At 40.9% G+C, this 21,198-nt stretch overlaps 1 protein-coding gene across 22 annotated transcripts in view; it reads right to left on the reverse strand.

Moving 5' to 3' along the window:
• Positions 1-21,198, reverse strand: part of IMMP2L (inner mitochondrial membrane peptidase subunit 2) — a 797,369-nt gene that overhangs the window by 399,965 nt on the left and 376,206 nt on the right. The window contains exon 4 of one of the 22 annotated variants that reach the window (XM_061640002.1): positions 6,194-6,215. The exons of the other annotated variants lie outside the window; for them this stretch is intronic. Within the exon in view, the coding sequence (XP_061495986.1) occupies positions 6,209-6,215 (7 nt within the window). The 3' untranslated portion in view covers positions 6,194-6,208. Of the gene's footprint in view, positions 1-6,193; positions 6,216-21,198 lie in introns of those variants that run through there. 22 annotated transcript variants of the gene reach the window in all.

Raw genomic sequence — 21,198 nt, forward strand, 5'->3', positions numbered from 1 at the left:
CTCCAACCCATTGACTTAAACAAAACTATGCAGGTAAGAAGCCAGCAGGGGTGTGGGGGCTTTCCAGTGTTTTGCACCGCTTGCAGCATGTACGACTATCTGCCTGTTGGACAGCAGTCGTGGGTGTGCTCTCGGTGCAATGAGCTCCTGGCTCTCCGGGAACGACTTCATTTCCTTGAGGCCAAGGTGGCGGACCTGGAAAAGCTGAGAGAGGCAGGGAGGTATGTGGAGGAGGCCTTCAGGGACGTTATAGCTGTGTCCCACTCCAACGATGATAGCTCTCCTGCTATCATGGAGAACGATGGTCTTGGGGAAGGAGAGCATCCAGCTGAGGAAGAGGGAAACGATCCCTTAGAAGGGACCCATTCCTTGGGGGATGAGCAGCTGTCCTCTCATGCCGAGGATACATCTCCAGGGGGTGGAGGAATCCTTGTAGTGGGTGATTCGATCATTAGGAACATAGACAGTGGGGTGTGTGATGGGCGTGTAGACCGCAAGGTGTTTTGCCTGCCTGGTGTGAAGGTTGCGGATATCACCCATCGTTTAGATAGTTTGGTAGACAGTGCTGGGAAGGAGTCAGTGGTCGTGGTGCACGTTGGCACCAACGACATGGGGAAATGCAGCTGTGAAGTCCTGGAAGCAAAATTTAGGTTGCTAGGTAGGATGCTGAAAGCCAGGACCTCCAAGGTGGCTTTCTCTGAAATGCTACCAGTTCCATGCGCAGGACCAGCCAGACAGGCCCAGCTTCGCAGTCTCAATGCGTGGATGAGACGATGGTGTCGGGTGGAAGGGTTTGGATTTGTTAGGCACTGGGGAACATTTTGGGACAAGTCGGACCTGTACAAAAGGGACGGGCTCCACTTGAACCAGAATGGAACCAGACTGCTGGCACTTAAAATTAAAAAGGTAGCAGAGCAGCTTTTAAACTGACTGAGGGGGGAAACCCGACAGGAGCTGAGAAAGGTCCAGTTCGGAATAAACCTCCCCCCTGGGATAAAAACCAAAGAAATGATGAAATTTTAAAAGGGGTAGGCCTAGAAGTAGGCATTGTGAGAGCAGGGGCACAGGATATAAATTCAGAAGAGCAAAATTACCACAGGCCTAACCACAAGTGCCAAAGACACTTGAAGAGAGACACTGCTTACAAGTGCCTGTACGCTAATGCTAGGAGCCTCCGAACCAAGATGGGAGAACTGGAGTGCTTGGTCTTAGAGGAGAGCATTGATATAGTGAGCATAACGGAGACCTGGTGGAATGGAGAAAACCAGTGGGATACGGTTATCCCTGGATATAAACTATATCGGAAGGACAGGGAAGGACGTATTGGTGGCAGAGTCGCTCTATACGTGAAAGAAGGCATTGAATCCAGCAAGCTCAAAACCCCAAAAGAGGCAGACTCCTCCACAGAATCGTTGTGGGTGGTGATACCATGCCCCAGGAGGGACTTAATACTGGGAACGATCTATCGTCTCCCTGATCAAAATGCTCAGGGAGACCTTGAGATGAGATATGAAATTGAGGAAGCATCTAAACTAGGAAATGTGGTAGTAATGGGTGACTTCAACTACCCGGACATAGACTGGCTGCATATGTGTTCCAGTCATGACAAAGAAGCAAAGTTTCTAGATATTCTAAATGACTATTCCCTAGACCAGTTGGTCATGGAACCGACCAGAGGGACGGCAACCCTGGACTTAATCCTCAGTGGGGACCGGGACCTGGTGCGAGATGTAAGTGTTGTTGAACCGATTGGGAGCAGTGACCACAGTGCTATTAAATTAAACATACATGTAAATGGCCAATTGCCAAGAAAATCCAACACGGTCACATTTGACTTCAAAAGAGGAAACTTCACAAAAATGAGGGGATTGGTAAAAGGAAAGCTGAAAAACAAAGTCCAGAGGGTCACATCACTCGAAAATGCTTGGAAGTTGTTTAAAAACACTATATTAGAAGCTCAACTGGAGTGCATACCGCAGATCAGAAAAGGTACCGCCAGGGCCAAGAAGATGCCAGCATGGTTAACGAGCAAAGTCAAGGAAGCTCTTAGAGGCAAAAAGTCTTCCTTCAGAAAATGGAAGTCTTGTCCGAATGAAGAAAATAAAAAAGAACACAAACTCTGGCAAAAGAAATGCAAGAAGACAATAAGGGATGCTAAACAAGAATTTGAGGAGCACATTGCTAAGAACATAAAAACCAACAACAAAAAATTCTATAAATACATTCAAAGCAGGAGACCATCTAGGGAGACAATTGGACCCTTGGATGATAAGGGAGTCAAAGGTGTACTAAAGAACGATAAGGAGATTGCAGAGAAGCTAAATGAATTCTTTGCATCTGTCTTCACAGTGGAAGATATACGGCAGATCCCTGAACCTGAACTAACATTTGCAGGAAGGGATTCTGAGGAACTGAGACAAATAGTGGTAATGAGAGAGGAAGTTCTAGGCTTAATGGACAATATAAAAACTGACAAATCACCGGACCCGGATGGCATCCACCCGAGAGTTCTCAAAGAACTCAAAGGTGAAATTGCTGATCTGCTAACTAAAATATGTAACTTGTCCCTCGGGTCCTCCTCCGTGCCTGAGGACTGGAAAGTGGCAAATGTAACGCCAATCTTCAAAAAGGGATCCAGAGGGGATCCCTGAAATTACAGGCCAGTTAGCTTAACTTCTGTCCCTGGAAAACTGGTAGAAAGTATGATTAAAGCTAGATTAACTAAGCACATAGAAGAACAAGCCTTGCTGAAGCAGAGCCAGCATGGCTTCTGCAAGGGAAAGTCCTGTCTCAGTAACCTATTAGAATTCTTTGAGAGTATCAACAAGCATATAGATAGAGGTGATCCAGTGGACATAGTGTACTTTCAAAAAGCGTTTGACAAGGTACCTCACCAAAGACTTCTGAGGAAGCTTAGCAGTCATGGAATAAGAGGAGAGGTCCTCTTGTGGATAAGAAATTGGTTAAGAAGCAGAAAGCAGAGAGTAGGAATCAACGGACAGTTCTCCCAATGGAGGGCTGTAGAAAGTGGAGTCCCTCAAGGATCGGTATTGGGACCTGTACTTTTCAACTTGTTCATTAATGACCTAGAATTAGGAGTGAGCAGTGAAGTGGCCAAGTTTGCTGATGACACTAAATTGTTCAGGGTTGTTAAAACAAAAAGGGATTGCGAAGAGCTCCAAAAAGACCTCTCCAAACTGAGTGAATGGGCAGAAAAATGGCAAATGCAATTCAATATAAACAAGTGTAAAATTATGCATATTGGAGCAAAAAATCTGAATTTCACATATACGCTCATGGGGTCTGAACTGGCGGTGACCGACCAGGAGAGAGACCTCGGGGTTGTAGTGGACAGCACGATGAAAATGTCGACCCAGTGTGCGGCAGCTGTGAAAAAGGCAAATTCCATGCTAGCGATAATTAGGAAAGGTATTGAAAATAAAACAGCCAATATCATAATGCCATTGTATAAATCTATGGTGCGGCCGCATTTGGAATACTGTGTACAGTTCTGGTCGCCTCATCTCAAAAAGGATATTATAGAGTTGGAAAAGGTTCAGAAGAGGGCAACCAGAATGATCAAGGGGATGGAGCGACTCCCTTACGAGGAAAGGTTGCAGCATTTGGGGCTTTTTAGTTTAGAGAAAAGGCGGGTCAGAAGAGACATGACAGAAGTGTATAAAATTATGCATGGCATTGAGAAAGTGGATAGAGAAAAGTTCTTCTCCCTCTCTCATAATACTAGAACTCGTGGACATTCAAAGAAGCTGAATGTTGGAAGATTCAGGACAGACAAAAGGAAGTACTTCTTTACTCAGCGCATAGTTAAACTATGGAATTTGCTCCCACAAGATGCAGTAATGGCCACCAGCTTGGACGGCTTTAAAAGAAGATTAGACAAATTCATGGAGGACAGGGCTATCAATGGCTACTAGCCATGATGGCTGTGCTCTGCCACCCTAGTCAGAGGCAGCATGCTTCTGAAAACCAGTTGCCGGAAGCACCGGAAGAGAGTGTTCTTGCACTCGGGTCCTGCTTGCGGGCTTCCCCCAGGCACCTGGTTGGCCACTGTGAGAACAGGATGCTGGACTAGATGGGCCACTGGCCTGATCCAGCAGGCTCTTCTTATGTTCTTATGTTCTTATGTTAACCTCTGTTCTGGATCCCTTTCAATCCCAATTTTGTCCTTTGCATTCCACTGAGACAACTCTTATGAGGACCACAAATGAGGTTCTTACTGCCATGTCAATAGGTCATTACTCAGTTCTTATTCTTCTTGATCTTTCTGCAGCCTTTGACATGGTTCACCATGATCTTCTGCTGGAATTTTGTGATCTGGGGTTTTGTGACTTAGTCCTTAGTTGGTTTGCTTCTTATTTGTCGGGTCTTTAATTCAATGTGTTGGCTGGAGGTTGTGCAACATCTTCTTTTCCCCTCTTGGTTGGGGATCCACAGGGCTCAGTCCTGGGCCCCTTGTTGTTTTTCCTCTATAGGCTGTCCCTGGGTAATCTTATTCAGTCTCTTGACCTTCACTATTATCTGTATGCCAGTGATACACAGTTATATCTTTCAGCCCCAGAGCTTTCCTCTGATGTCCAATACTACATTATGGCACGTTTTTGGGCATCTCTGCATGGACACTTCATCGTCACCAAAAATGTTATATGGCAAAGACAGACCTGCTTATCTTTCCTCCCAAGTCCTCTTCCCAATATGCATTTTCTATTACTGTTAATAATGTCCCTCTTCATCCTGTGGAGGAAGCAAGCAATCTTGGTTTCATTTTTGGCTCTTTTCTCTCTTTTGTTCCTCATATTGAATCTGTAGCAAAGTAATGTCTTTTTTCCTTTATAATATTGCCAGAATCAGACCTATCTTGTCTGGGTTTTTTCTGCGAAGACTCTGGTTCATGCTTTAATCATTCCTCACCTTGACTATTTCAATCTTCTTCTGACTGGCCGACCACCAGTAATGTTGTTGCAAATTGAGAAGTGCAGGGACCCTTCATGACAGTCAAAGCCACACTCCCTTTTTTGCTGCTGGGTTGAAAATGAAATCCTTGTTAATGTGTTCTCCCACAACAACAGATATCCCTAGGAGCCAATCAACATGAAAGAGGAGAGTGTTAGCTACTGCAAAGAGTCTTCTCAGTGGCTAACGCACTCCCCTTTCATGTTGATTGGCTCATAGGATGCTGGAGACACAGGGACCCTGCTGGGAACCTGCTTCCAAAACAATAAGGGGTCTTATTGTGGTGTAGTTGTTAGTGTTGGACTATGACCTGGGAGACCAGGGTTCGAATCCCCACACAGCTATGAAGCTCACTGCATGACCTTGGGCCAGTCACAGCCTCTCAGCCTCAGAGAAAGGCAATGGTAAAACTACCTCTGAATACTGTTTACCATGAAAACCCTATTCATAGGGTCACCATAAGTCAGAATTGACTTGAAGGCAGTCCATTTCCAAGCCCCACTGAGACCCTGGACGACTATACCCGTGTCAACCACTAACTCACATTAATCTGCTGGTTTCTATTCAACATTATGCTGCTAAGATCATTTATTTGGCCCATCACTTTGATTATGTCACTCCACTTTTGAAGTCCTTCCACTGGCTTCCCATTCATTTTAGGATTCAGCATAAATTTATTATTCTAACTTTTAAGGCCCTACAAGATCTGGTTTCCCCCTTATCTCTCAGCCCTTGTTTCTTATTATAGCCCTGCTTGGGAGTTTTGTTCACTGAATTCTATGCTTCTTCTGTTCCAGGGTTTTTTGTTTCCTAACTTGGCTTTGTCCATTTCCTCTAGCCACTCCGTACTCCTGGAACTATGTCCCTGAACACTTATAGATGGCTCCTTCAATTACTGTTTTTAAATCTCAGCTAAAACCTTTTCCTTTTTCCAAAGCCTTTGGAATCTCGGTTTAGATTTTACCTTTATAATTCTCCATATCCAGAGTATATGCACCTGAAGTGTCTGTCTTGTTCCTTACCTGTATTAGTCCCTTGTCTTCCCTTTAAGTTTCCCATTTATTTTTAGTCAGATTGTATGCCTCTGTGTTAGGGACATGTTTTTGTTCATTTATTGTTTTTCTGTATGGACAAACATTGATAGCACTATGTAAACAACATCAGCAATAACAACATATTCCATATAGCTGGATAATGTGTATACTAACCTTCAGATTCTCAAAGATCTTCCCTCCACTCAAGAGCTAAGAATGAAATTGAAACAGGCAAATATTGTCCTCAGAGTAAACTGGCTTCATCTTTGTTTAGTTTTAGGCAGAACATCCTTTTTGTGGCACATGGCTTTTGGAAGTATGAACATTCCTTATAGTTCAGTGACCATCATCATAGGGCTGGTTCACACATACATGTTCATCTTGCTGACTGCAGCATCAAGAGAGATGACTTCCACATGTGGATTGATGCACACAGTTATATATAACCAGAGACAGAACTTCCATAGCTCTTCACATCACCTCAGATGCAATGCTTTTCAGTGGATTAAACACACATTCAGTGCCAGACATCAAACAGACAGTAATGAAGTGATGAGAAGCAGAGTAGTGAACATACCTGTATGTGTGAACTAAGCCACAAGCATCTGTGTAAATATATGTTAAACATCCATATACTGCTTAATCATCTGCATTTCTAAGTGGTGGACTTAAAAACAAGCCATACATAAAATAAACAATCAAATCATCAGATGCCGGTTAGCCTTATATAACCCTACTTTATTAAAAATAAAATGCTCAAAGTAGTAGCACAACTTTTACTGGGAACCCCTCACATGTATAATCTATAAGAAAAAAGGAAGATGAGTAGGTAAACTAGCTGATTTCCTTGTTAGCAGACTCATACCTTATGGAAAATTTCCTAGAGTTTTGTCAGTGACTTATTTAATGTGCTAAAAATGTTGCTTTTACTCCTCCCCTGGGGAGATTATTTCACAGTTTAATGCAACCCATTCTCAGCAACATTTTGTTTCTAATATTCTGCTTTGTTTCAGCCTAACCAACTTCCATTCATTACTTTTAATTGTTCCCCTCCAGCATTACATTTAACACTTTAAGTATTTCTACTTTTTCTTTGTGGAAGACACATTCTTTTCCTAGCAATCATGACCTCCCTCTCCCCACATTCAAGAAGTATCCCAGTCTGTGTATGTGTTGGAATTGCTTTTTAATATATTTTTAAAGCTTTTTTAAAAAAAGGTTTTAAAAACTTTTTTAAAAAATGTTTTAAATATGTTTTGTTTTAATATGTTTTAATGGTTGTTTTGTTTTAATATATTTTAAAGTCTCTTTTTATGAAGTTTTAAAGTGTTTTTAGTGCTTTTGTTTGCCACCCTGGGCTCCTACTGGGAGAAAGGGCAGGATATAAATCAAATAAATAAATAAGTATTATAACCCACTTTACATTATGATTGCTACAGCAGTGTTTCACACAGCAACATGTAAACTATGGATATAAAACAATTATCTTTAAATACCTATTTGCATATGTCTGGGAACCATGTCCCAATCAAGTTCTCAGATGCATGTGTTTAAGATGTGTGGTCATGCAATTATGTGCTTACATGATAAGGTATGGTGCTGGCCAAAGCAACTATTTACATCAACTTGGATTTATTGCCAGCCCCCCCAAAATTATCTTGCAATGTTAACAGATGACACATACTGCTCTACTCTACTCCAGATGAATGAATTGATCTAGCCCCCACCCCAACAACTATGTGATCTGATATATACACTTTCATTAGGAACAGATATCGAACAGGTTACAAAGACATCACAGCCTACAGCAGTATTTACAGTATTCGTGTAAATAAAACTTCAGAACACTGTCAGATATAATAAATCTACCCTGAAGATCCTAGTACAAACAGGTTAGCTTCCATACTTCATTAATAATAAGGTGTTGAAATAATGGATACAATATCCCATTTTACAACTCTAGTTGTGAGCACAAAAGAGTAATCAAATATTCCGCATTATGTATTCCTGCATTAATTGTCCCACTTGTGGGCTTCCTAAAGGCATCTGGTTTGTCACTGTGGGAAACAGGATTAATTAAAAAGAGGTGTGTATATGCAAACACATGTTTACTTCAACATGATGATGTATGGAACTTCCCACAGTAATCTGATTCAGATAGAAGAGTACAACTAATTTTATTTATCTATTTACTAAATTTATATCCAATTTTCCTCCCACAGGAGCACAGGGTGGCAAAAACACAAAAGGTAAAGCAATTAAAACATCTAAAAATGGCTCCAATACAGATAGCAATCTGGGAAAGACCTCTGCTTAAAATATTCAGTTCCATGATCTGAGACCCCTCAAGAACACTGAGTTATTTTCAAATATCTGACACACAGGAATGGCCAAATCTGTCAAGTCAGATTCTCTCAATTTCTCATTTTTCCAACCTTATCAGTTCTTGCACATTTCCATGTCAATTTCTGTTTTTTTGAAGTCTGCATGAAAATTCATCAAATTTCTCCTAATATACACATTTGTATGCATTTTTGCCTATTATACATATGTTTGCAAAGCAATTTCCTCCAATAATTGTATGCTCTTTTAATTTTTGAATGTTATTTTCATTAATTTAATACACATTACTTGGCTGTTTTCAGAGAAGTGTGAATTTCAAAAGATGACTATGTGTTGATTCTTATACTGTTTTGGAAAGTTGGATTAGGGATGCTTGCCTTTAAATGCAAAGTGAATCTCATTTCTGCCCCATCCCTACTACCACATCCAGTTCCTCCTCATATATACCTACAGAAAAGTAACTTCCATTACACTTATGGTAGAATTCCCTCATGAGATGCAAATAGCAGTGGGACAGATGCATTCTGCCTCAGTTACTCATGATTAGCCAAAACAACATTCATCATTTGTTGAAAACCTTCATGAATCAATACTAATAAATACCCAAAACTTTCCATACTATATCAGCAGTTTACCTAGACTCTTGTCAGGATAAGAAAAACAACACAGAAATTCTGAAATGTGAGAAAGCTTGCTGTGATTTTAGTTTGTAAAATGTTGATCCTAAAGAAACCCAAGAATGTTTTATGTTTAGAAAAAAAATGAAACTACTATTAAAAATAAAAGAAAAAACAAACTTTAAAAACATTTATTTGATTCTAGAATCTGTTATAACTCATTTCTATTTGACCATGGCTGGGATCTCTTTATGAATGTCATATTTTATCTCTTTGATTGATCTGCAAGATAGTATCTAGAAAAAGGATGTTTTTAAACAAACAAAACTGCTACAAGTTATTATTACCCAGATCACAAGCTAGTAAGTTCTAAGAATCATGTATGTCCAAGCTACTTTGATTTTAATGTGTGTGTGGGTTTTAATATTAAAGCTGGACAGCTGAGAACATTTCTAATATTTTTAACTCTGAAAGCTTTCCAAAGATAGTCTGTCTTTCCTTCAGCAATGGGGTTACATTACCATCCCAAATAGTTTACCAAGAAACTACTCCCATGGAAAGAGTCATACTGGAATGAGATATAGAAATGGAAAAGAAACATTCATCTTCGTGTACCAAGGGAATCAATAAAGATTCAAAGATCAATAAACTGAAACTCAGCCCTGATAAGATGAAGCTGCTGTGGGTTTGTCTGCCCAGGGAGTTGATGGGCAACCATTTCTGGAGGGGACTGTGTCAAGATCAGATGCACAGTCTAGGGATGCTTGGCTGATTCATCTTTGTCATTTGAGGCTCATAGTGAAAGCACAAAACATTCTGTAAAATTTATAATTTAGCAAAATTTTGCGACACTAATGAACCCTTTCTTGGTAATTTGTGGATATGATCTAAGGTCCCATGAAGCTGTTGGAGCAAAGGAAGGCTTGTAACTGTTTGTACAAACTATTGTACAGATTTGGCAGAATAATGTGTTTTATGCCAATCTTCATTCTATTAATGGATCCAAAATTCCTATACTTTCTAACCCAAGGATAGTAAACATCTTAACATTAGGCTCAATTACACAGATTATAGAATGTACGCAGGTGCCAACTTTTCAAACTCCTTTCTCACTCTTGCCAAAGTATCACCACACAGCCTGTTTGGCTTGCTGCTGTCTTACTTGTTACTCCACCCCTGCCCCTCTAATCTCTGGGACATATTTGACATTAACTATCAAGTTGCCATTTTGTTTTACTTTTTAAATAAAACTTATTTTCTCTGTTGCTCCCCAGAGTACTATACAAGAACATTCCACTATCTGGAGTTGCTGTTCTCCTGTGTGTTTTGAAAAACATGCCCATTTCTGGGGTAGCTTTGACCCGTCTAATTGACAGATTATAGCCTATTCTCTTGCAGTCCCCCTAGCACTTGAGCCCAGTCATTTGTGTTCGGAAGGGCTTCTTCCTTGAACATGGAGAATTAGTTTGCTAAAGTGAATAGGGACACATGTCCCAAACAAATGTAGTAACATGTAACCTATGAATGAATATCAATTTTCAATCAAATTGTCAGTATGTGTTTGCAGTTTTGAAACCCACAGAATTATAGTATATTTAACAGCTGGTCAGGCTCCAAATGAAAACAATGGAGAAGCTAAACTTCTCCAGAAAACCAGCTCTTCTCTCCTCCCACTAAAGGAAGCTAACTGTTGCTAAACATAATAATCTGCAGAATTTACATAGATGCATTATCCAGAAGATATAGCTATTTCACTGCAACATATAACCTGTCTTCTTCTGGATTATACCATTTGATTCAAAGACAATTTTCATTACTCAGAGTTTTCAAATAGAAAACAAATTAAAAACAGGCATTTTTTTCTATTTGCAAGTTGTGCTGCTGCTATAAACATTTATATCTTTTAAAGATTTATTACTCAGTCTGGTATATCAGATATGTACAAGACACATGCCTGAAGCTAAGTCAGCTTTCAGATGTAAGTAAATGAATTTCACATTTAATGCAATCTTAACCAGTTTTGGTCATTACCAGAAATTCCCGTCACCCATTTTTTTGTTCTGGATTGTCACAAATATGGTGGTCTGAATACTTAATTTTAATATCCATGACATTGTATGAACTATATCATCACAGAAAGCAAAGTAAATCTGAGGGTACAGTACTGCAAAACCTTACAGTCTGAGATGAGAAATTTGTTTCTGGTGAAGGGGAGGAGTTTGGTTTTGGGGGAGATTGGGGGGCATGCTGCTGCCCATTCATAGCTGTGCTAAACCCTAATCTCCCCCCAATATGGGCAAGCTCTCACTTCTGCCCTGGTGGAAACCAAAAATGTTTTCCAAAGTGAACCCAGAATTTCTGGACAATATATGTGAGTCCTGTTATGACAAGCCTATGTATATGTGGACCAGGACAACACAAACACACAATTTCTTGATCCTCTTCAATATCAGTTCAGAGCTTTGACTTTGGTCTCCTGACAATCTTAGCTGAGGGGAAGCTCCAACAGCCAGGGTCAGCATTATTGGGTAAGGCTATGGTTCACACATCTGTAGGAAATCCAGGTGATGCCTGAAATGTCCTGGTTCTGCCTCTCCACCTGCCCTCTCTCAGCATACAAGCAGTGACCAGAGTGAGGCTATGAGGCAGCATCATACACTTGCATTTGCGCTCTCCCTCTGGGTGGCTGTGTGGATTGAACACAGAGGGAATGGGTGGTGGTGACAATAGTGAGGAGGTGGACCTATTCAGAGACTCATTCATGTCAAAGGGCCCACCAAAATCTGGAGCCAGCATTGAGCAATAATCCTGTGTGCTAGCATGTGTTACATAGACTACATACAGTGAAGAATGTATGAAGGATGTTCCAAGCCTGTTCTGCTGAGTCGATGGTACTTTACTAGACTCAAATGTCTTTACTTAGCCTTTGAGAGTTCAATAATATATTATATGTATGTAAGAAAAGCCCAAGAGCCAATTTCCTTATCACAGAATAGCACTGGAAAAGAACAAGGCGGAAAGTGAGAAAGTCATGTTGGCTTGCTTAACCCTTCTCCACTTAGCATTTGTATACTTTTTTGAGTGTTCATATGTTGTTATTTCAGCAATCCTTACAACAGCCTTGAAATGTAGGTCAGTATTCTGATCATACTGTATATGTGGGGTGTATGATGGCTAGTAGCTTGCCTAAGGATACTGAATGAATTCATGACAGAGGTAAGATTTGAAACTAGCCTCATTTCATTACAATGAAATTTTACCTTAATAGTCTTATGGATAGTAATGAAATAAATCAAAGGGGTATAGTCTTCAGTAGGTGATCACAGGACAGGCTAAATCTTATTGCAGTTGGCAAGGAGGGCTTCCTATCTTCTCCTAACCAAGGCTAAGGGAAAGTGCTGTTTTTATTTTTATTTATTTAGTACTAAGAGTCTTGTACCTGGTGTTGCTTGGGAATTCTAAGAAACCACAAATCTGCAGTTTTTAAATCAGTGCTTAAGATTAATGCAGTTTCAAAATATTCAGTCTGCCATGTTGATTCCAGTTGCACCCAAACATGAACAAAAACCTGATCACAAGAATCATCATGCAAAACGTTAAAATCAGTACAGGTTTTGAAAGGTTTAGTCCACCATCATAATTCAAAATGGCATCCAGTTGTATCCAAACATAAATGAAAACCTGTTATTTGATCTCAGGAACCATCATGCGAAATTTGTTTATGATATCTTAAGGTGTGTTCAAATGCATAGCAAACAGACAAACAACTTTACCAAATACACAATAGATCCTAGTGTCAAATTCAACACTTGGAAGAAAATCAAGGACACCTCTCCCCCTAACCACTGCCTTCAAAATTTGGAACTTCAAACTGCACCCTAATTAAGCAGATCTAGAGCCACATCCTCTTGTAGCAACAGAGACAGGAAGACACAGGAGCGTCCTACATCCCTCCCCAACACGCTTTGCTTTTCATTTGTGTGTAATCATGGGGGTCCTGCTCCATACAACCATGAGCACTGAAAAGAATATTGTACTCAGGAGAGTCAGTTGAAGTTTGTTAAGCAGACATTGTCTATCAAGTCACTCCTGAACAACTGGGAAGAAACAGAGTGAATACAGAATACCCAAAACACTTCTGCACCCAGACCCACCCGAAAGCCAACCAACCAGGTGGCTTTGCGCGCGGCCCCAGGCAGACTAACCATCTGCACCCGGCACCAGGGGTCATGCCCCATCAAGGCTGGGCTGGGTGCAAAAAGCAATCCCCCCCCCAACAGCGAAGCTGGGGTAGAGGACCAGGATCGCTGTTGTGCCTTCTTCAGACGTTTGAGGGTCTTGTTTACATTGTGTTGGCAGACACTAGACTAATTGATGTCACTGTATTCTGCTTTCTCTACACAGATGCATCAGTCACATTAACAACAATGTCACCTTCTTCTACAGTGTCCCTTATTATATGTATGCCTTTGCATCTTATATTTCATTGTCATGTACATGTTTTAATATGTAGTGTTTGGGATATTTTTTTTCTATTACAGTGTATTAAACATTGCATTATATGCAGCAGTGTATTGGTATTTACCCTTGGCACAGTTGTATCTGTGAGAGCATCTCTGCCCATGGTTGTCAAGAACAGACACACAGAAACTGGTACAACTGGCGGGTACAAGAAATAGTGCTTTCCCAGTTGGAACTCCCTCTCCAGAGAGAGATATATGGTCTCAGCACTGCTGCCCTTTATAAGCTTTTTTCCTAAGCTCGGAATACACATTTATTCAAGCCTGCATTTGACTAAATTGTGCAGTACTAGGAAGGGGGATTGTTAGCTGTTGATGATGTGTGTTTTAATTGTATTTTCATGTTGGGGAGAAACACATGGTGTCCTCCAGATGACTTGGACTACAACTCCCATCAGACCCAGCCAGAATGGCTAATGGTTGGGTGAAGGATGGGAGTAGTAATTTAAAACATCTAGAGGGCACTAGCTTAGGGAAGGCTGCTTCAGAGCTGCCTTGTGAGGGGCAGTGTGCCCTGAAAAATGCTTAACACAAATAATGTGCTAAATTTGTATAATTAGCAATCAATTGCATTATAAGCAAAACATGGTGCCCAGAGCCAGCACACTCTCCAAGTCTAGATATTGTTGTGATCTGCTATGATTTCAATCTGGCTCACAAAAGAAAAACCCTATTGAGAAATGCATGGGTACTTTATGTGTGAAGGGTCTATCCAGAAAACATGGGCTATTCCTACTCCCTAAATGCCAATGCAATGTTGGCCATGCGATTGATGGCAGTCTGGGGGAGACATGTGCATGTAGGGATGTACGCATATAGGATGCTTCCATAGGACTGGGAACTCTGATTGGCAGCTGAATTGGGCTATACATATACTGAATTCTGCACGACTCTACAGCTCTTTCTAGCACTTGGGGGGGGATACTGACCCAATGTGCAGCAATTGTTCAGATGTAAATATAGCCACTGTGGAAACTTATAAACAACAATTAAGCCTTATTGCAGTTAGAAGCACAGGGCTAAGTACTACATTTGTAAGTATTTTGCCTTATTTGCCTGAGGATAGAAAAGAGACATTTTTACTACTTCTATTTCTAAACAGAACAAAGCTAGTAATGTCTACAGCCATGTGCCACACTATCTCACCATTTAGCCAAGTCCTATCTAGTGAAACACAAATAATTAACAAGGTTGGGAAAGTCAAATTGCTGAGGATTCTATTAATGTGATGTTTAATGTGTTGTTTTGCAACAATTTGGGATTTCAGTCGACATTAGGTTTAAATACCATAATGATCACAGCTGCAACATCTAGAATGTTTTTGTTTTGTTGCCTGTGCCATATACTGTACATGCTGGTAAACGACATACCTAATTATAATCAAAGCTTATCTTGGCCAAAAGATGAACTTTGTACAAGAACCATAGAAAAGGTGCTAGAATGTCATTTGCAAGTGACAGAACAAATCCTGCTGTTAATCAAATACTCAGTTCTGAATGCAAACAGCACCACAAACAAATAATATGCTGTGTCTCAAATTTGATAATCAAGCACATCTATCTGTGCACTAATAACGAATTTGGTTTTCCTGTGCTCATGCTTATGTAGCCCAAAGCACATCACCAACATATAAAAGTACTGGGAGGACCATAGCTCAGTGGTACAACATCTGATTTGCATGCAGGAAGTCCTAAGTTCAGTCTCCAGCATGCCCAGATAGAACTGAGAGAGACCCCTGTCTGAAACCCTAGAGAGCCACTGCTGGTCAGTGTAGACAACACTAAGCTAGACAGGCCAGTGGTTTGACAGTATAAGGCAGTTGGCTGGAACAGGAGGACAGAGAAACACAGAAACAAATAGAGGTTAAAAAGAGCCATCTTAGGCTGCAATCCAACTTACTTTTCTGCCGGGGTGAGTTGGATGCTGCGGATCCCCAGTGGCGCTGGCAAGCTCTGCACTGCTGGGGGTCTGCCAGGAAAAGCCCCCAAATTGAGGCATTCCAGAGGTGTGGTAGGGGACAGGCCATGGGGGGGGGACTTACACAAGATCCTCCTCATGTTCAGAACCCGTGCCCAGGTCCCACTCTACCCAGAAACTCTGCCAGTCAAAAGGCCTGCAGAATATAAGACTGTTATGGGCCTCTACAGGGATTGCTTACTCCCTGGGAGGCTGATTTGTGGGAGCTGGCACTTCCAGGTCGGCTCATGTGTGTGGCTCCCAATGGAGCTGGCGTTTAGCCAGGCCGTCTGCTCCTGAGCAGGAGGAGAATCCTGCAGAGCTTTCCACCAGGTCCACCTCCTCCAGCTCCCTGGCATTTGGATTGCTCTGTTATTGTCTAGATAGGTCACTTTTGGTTCACAATGAGAAGCTATTTGTCAATGTCCCCAGAAGAAGAGAGAGCTGCCCTATGGTGCTGCAGCATGAACTGGAGATGGTAGTGAAGGAGGAGGAGGGCAACTCAACTTTTTTCAGAAGAAGCGTGATGACATCATCTTCCAAGGCACAAGTAACTGATGCCCTTTCCTTGCTCTGGTGAATGAATGAGATGATGATGAGGTCATCAAGTTTCACTTTTTTGTGATAGATTAGCACATAGAAAGGGATAAAGAAAATAAGCAAGTGGAGGATGGATACTTTTGATGGGGTTCCTACATCATGTTAGCAGTTTAAAAGGTAACGCTTCTTTGAAAGATTGTTTACATTTCTAATAAAAAACTGATGGTTGAATTTCAGCTGGCTGAAGATCTTTTGCAAAGGTCAATGGGTTGTGTCCTGTGCTAGACACAATCAGAGCAGACCTACTAAAATTAACTTAGGCCTATTAACTAACTTAGGCCCATTAATTGCAATGTGTCTGCTCTAAGTAAAATTCATTGGCTACAACTCAATGCAAATTCAGTGGCGCTTACACCCATATACTGTATCTACACAGGATTGCAATTATACTACATGCCTGATTAGAAATGAGAATCCAGGTCTCCTTAGCCATATTCCAACATGCTAACAATTCCATCACCTGTTGCCATCTCACTATTCTATGACAGTCAGCTGATCCTAATAAATTTGGTATTATATTACATCATACTGCTCTTTGGTGACTGCATATATCTCAGTCTAAATAATGGATCAACACAGCTGCTTGCATGACTACACAACTCTTTGGTGGCATGTCTACAGACTCCTCATGGACATGGCTACTGGGACTGATTAAGAGCTCTTGCACTTCAAAATTTCCCACCCTACCACTAGAGCTGCTCATAGGCATCAATGGAAAAAGAAAATAATTTAATGTAGGTGGAACTGGAAACTAGTATATCAACCCCCCCAAAAAAAAATATGAAGGGGAAAAACCAAATGGAGAGGAATAAAACCCAAAATAGTCCAATGGAGACGGAACATGCTCAGGGGCCACAGAATGCTAACTGACCGTTGGGGGAGGAGTGGGCGAGAGGCATGGAATGGAGTAGAGGGGCTGGAACTCTCCATTCTGTAACACGTTGTTGCAGGGCCCCACTAATCTTCTTTAAAACCCAGAAGTCTAAACTGAGATGACTAAAATCAGTTTCTTCTGGTGCCTCATTCAATATGTGCATTCTTGAAGTTTAGGAGCACAAGAGAAGATGCATTTTCAAGCATTTACATTACAATTGGGCAATTCTTTTCATGCATAGTCCTGATTCTTCTTCTTCTTTTAACATCATAAAGATATGATGAAGTAATACCCAACATAAAACACTAACAGCAGCTCATGCTTTTTGCCATTTATGCACACTGAGATAGTATTCAGCTTTACTAGCTTTTGTAATTAAAGACACTGTAAAGATGCTCCCACGCATTTACAAAACTAGCTTGTAAAAGTCCTAGATTGTAACGGGGTTGGTTAGAAAAGGGGAGGGCAATCTTTTTCTGTTGCTAAAAGTTTTTCTTCCCCCCCCTTTTTTTTGGGAGGGGGAGAGGGGAAGGACAGAGTATTGATATTTTTTATACATTACTCACATTCATCTTGGCGAATAAAATTTGCCCATTTAAAACCTTTTGGCCTTTCATACTGAAGTAGTACGCACCAGCTCATTTCCACATGAGAACCGTCAAACTTGTATTGATAACAATCTTCAATTTTCCTCTGTTTGGTACAACGTAATGAGAAATATGTTAGGAACCTAGGATGCTGCTTTTCATTGAGTTAGACTACTGGCCCATTTAGTTCAGTACTATCTACACTGGGTGACAGTGAATCGCCAGGGTTTCAGATGAGACATTCCCAACCCTATATGGAGCTATCTCCTGCATAGATCCTCAGTCAGTGAGCTATGGCCATTCCTCTTGTTATAATGAGAGCAGCAGTAGTACCAGTAGCAAAACACAGTTTCCAACAGGCTGGTAGGGAGGGCTGCTATTTATCTAAAAGTGCAATTGACCACTTATCTATTTGTCCGGATGTAGTGTTTATTCCCAAGTCAAGTAACAATGTGTGTGCCTTCCTCTTTAGCCAGAACAGTGCACCTCAGACATCACCTTTTGGAGGTAGCTGTATGGGATAGTGGTTAGCATGTCAAACTAGGACCTGAGGGACAAATGCTCAAATCTCTATTTAACCATGAAGCTCACTGGGTGATCTTGGGCCAGTCACTATCTCTCTGCCTAACTTATCTCACAATGTTGTCGTGAGGGTAAAATGGAGGTAGAGAATCGTGTACGCTGCCTTGAGCAACTTGGTGAAAATATAAGATAGAAATATACTAAATAAATCAAACAGCTGTGGAAAAGGTAACTTCAAATATTGCATATGACTGCTGAGCTCATCACAAATATAGTGACTGGCAAGGAAAGAGAAGCCCATCTTAACATCTCTCTGTAATCATTCCAACTGGCCTGAATGCACTCCATTTGCTGGATTATATTATAGTTTGACAACTACCTTGAAAAGAAATCTCAGCGTTCTTAGGCCTACCCCCGATTGAAAGAACCAACAAACTGACTGAGCATCCTGTAATGATTACTAACCACAGGCAGAAGACGATAATAAGCATGTTTTGTTGTTCCACCTGTTGCCACCTTTATAGTCCTGCAGCTCATTTTAGGAAATTAAATGCCTGGAAAGGTGAAGGAGCACATATAATTTGTGTTTTCATTTAGCTCTTTCTGGAGAATGCACCAAAGAAGCTACTATTTTCCTTTTGGATCTTCAGCATCTACAAATAATATAATGAAGAGGTGGCGTAGAATACAAAGATTGGAAAGCAATCTGCACAGTAAGTGCAAGAGAACTGCCAAATAACTACAGCTGAGTATTAAAAAATGAGTAGAAAATCAAAATCTATGAGACAGTGAGTTACTAATGCCCCATTTGCTCAAAAAGCTACTAACATAATGAAGCTGTCTTCTGCTCACCCTATAGTAGTATGGCTTGTCTAGAATATATTTGTGTCAGTGCAGGACTCTAGCACAAGGATAGGGAACCTTGTCTCTCCACATGTTGTTGATACAACCCCAACATCTCTGATAATTGGCCATGCTGGCTGGGGCTTATGGGATCTGGACTGGATGGCCACAGGTTTCCCACTGCTATTCCAGCCCTTTCAGAAGTTCTCCACATGATGAAGAATGTAAACATGGAGAAGGGGGAGCATAACCATACTGTTGGTCCTGCACTCATATTGTATTTTCGGCCCACAGGTTCAGTACAGACATCTGTGAAAGGGAAGCCTTTGCACATTCAGCTATATGCACACAAGGCTTCTGCATAATCAGCCATCCGGGCAGACCATCTGGATAATGGAAGGGCACAGCGTACATGGGAGGTAAGGCCAGCAGAACTTGGAAAAGTTACTTTTTTGAACTACAACTCCCATCAGCCCCAGCCAGCGCCGCTGGCTGGGACTGATGGGAGTTGTAGTTCAAAAAAGTAACTTTTCCAAGCTCTGGACATGGTTCTGCTTCTCTTTCTCCACACAGATGTTACATATGTGGAAAATCTCTGACAAGGGGTTCTATGTAGGAAAAATGTATATGCCCTCAACCTGTGCAGTCTGATGCAAGTGCTAATTTGGCCACAAGCAGATTGGGCAGAAATGGTACAGATGTGGTTTAAAGATGGTACAGAAGCTCTAGAGTTTCACTGAGCAGTTCCTCTGGCAAAATTGGGGTTGTCTCCCGCTTAGTATTAATCTACACATGCACAAATTACCTTTCCAATTGAATGCACTATCACCTCCATCATTTCACCCATTTTTAATTAGCACTAAAACACTTTCTGGAATATGCTTGCACTAAGGCACTCAAGTGAAACAGCATAGCACTATTTTTTTTCTAAAAAAAACTCCCCGCCCTTAAAACTAGCTGTTGAGGGACAAAGACCCCCCAACCCAGGAAGGACCATGTTGCTTCAAGGGTCCATGCTGGGTGATAAGCTTTTGCACCTTACCAGTCATTTTTAAGAGCGTAGACTTCCCCCATCCCCACTATGCAAACCAATTAAGATATTTTCCCCTAGTTACACAAAAAAACATGTAACACCCACAGCAGCATGAAAAGTCAATTGCAATTCAACTTGTAGCTTACAGCAGAAGAGACATGAATAGGAGCACTAAGAAGCTTCACCTCTGGTAACAGTTCAATTTGTACCTCTAACACCTTCTGCATTTGTCACTTACAGCGATATCAACATGGTATTTTCAAAGTACTCTCCTATTGGCAAAGGAGGTAGTCCAGAGTTTAAAACAGTGAAAGAAAATGTCATTTTGTGTGGTTGCCAGGCAGAACATACCATGGGATACTGCTTTTGCACATGACATCTTCCCTACCATATATGAACAGAAAATATAAAATACCTTAAGGTGTAACAATGAACCAAGGCCTCACACTGTTAAATGAGAAAACAGAGGAGCCACACCAATTGTTTTCTTAAGATGTGTGTTTAATTTTGACTGGTGTCCTACAATGTTCTCTGATTCTCACTGTGTATTGAGCAGAAATTCCAGATGCACAGCAAGGACCACTACTTGTTTCCTTGTTTTTCTTCTTGTGTCCACAAATCTTTTTCTTTTACTGCCACACCTTTTATATTGTAAGCCTGTGGGCAGGGACTACCAATTTTTTCTTTTCTTTTTTACTGATCTTATATAAGCCAGTTTGGGACTAGGAGCCTTACAGGCTGAAAAGTAGGGTACAAATACTTTAAATAAACAAACACTGCTTGTACGAGACAACATGTAACCATGAAAATGCAGACTTGCCAATGAAGGGTTGATATACATTTTAGACATAAATAAAATGTACAACTAAAATGTTGTATAAGTCGCTTTGGATCACCTGGTGAGAAAGACGACTTAATAATACTAATAATATATCCCTACATGGTTATGCTTGATTCACATGACAATTCCAACTTAACAGGGGGATGGAAGGGACATGGGAATCAAAATACCACTTTATGCCCAATGCACACATTGTGTTATGCATTCATTGTGGGGCAGATGCACGCATGCACACATACCCCACTTGTGGTCAAATTTCTGCTTGGGCAATTATTCCTTTCACTGAATTTATGGTTTGGAAAGAAGATTAGACACAACTTCTCCCCACTCTAAAAGAGAGAAAGGAAGAAAGAAAGAAAGAAAGAAAGGAAGGAAGAAAGGAAGAAAGAAAGAAAGGAAGAAAGAAAGAAAGAAAGAAGGAAAGCTCTCTTTTCCATAAACTATTGTAAACAAGGAA

The sequence above is a fragment of the Rhineura floridana genome, chromosome 8 (genome assembly GCF_030035675.1).
Source record: "Rhineura floridana isolate rRhiFlo1 chromosome 8, rRhiFlo1.hap2, whole genome shotgun sequence".
Taxonomy (NCBI): domain Eukaryota; kingdom Metazoa; phylum Chordata; class Lepidosauria; order Squamata; family Rhineuridae; genus Rhineura; species Rhineura floridana.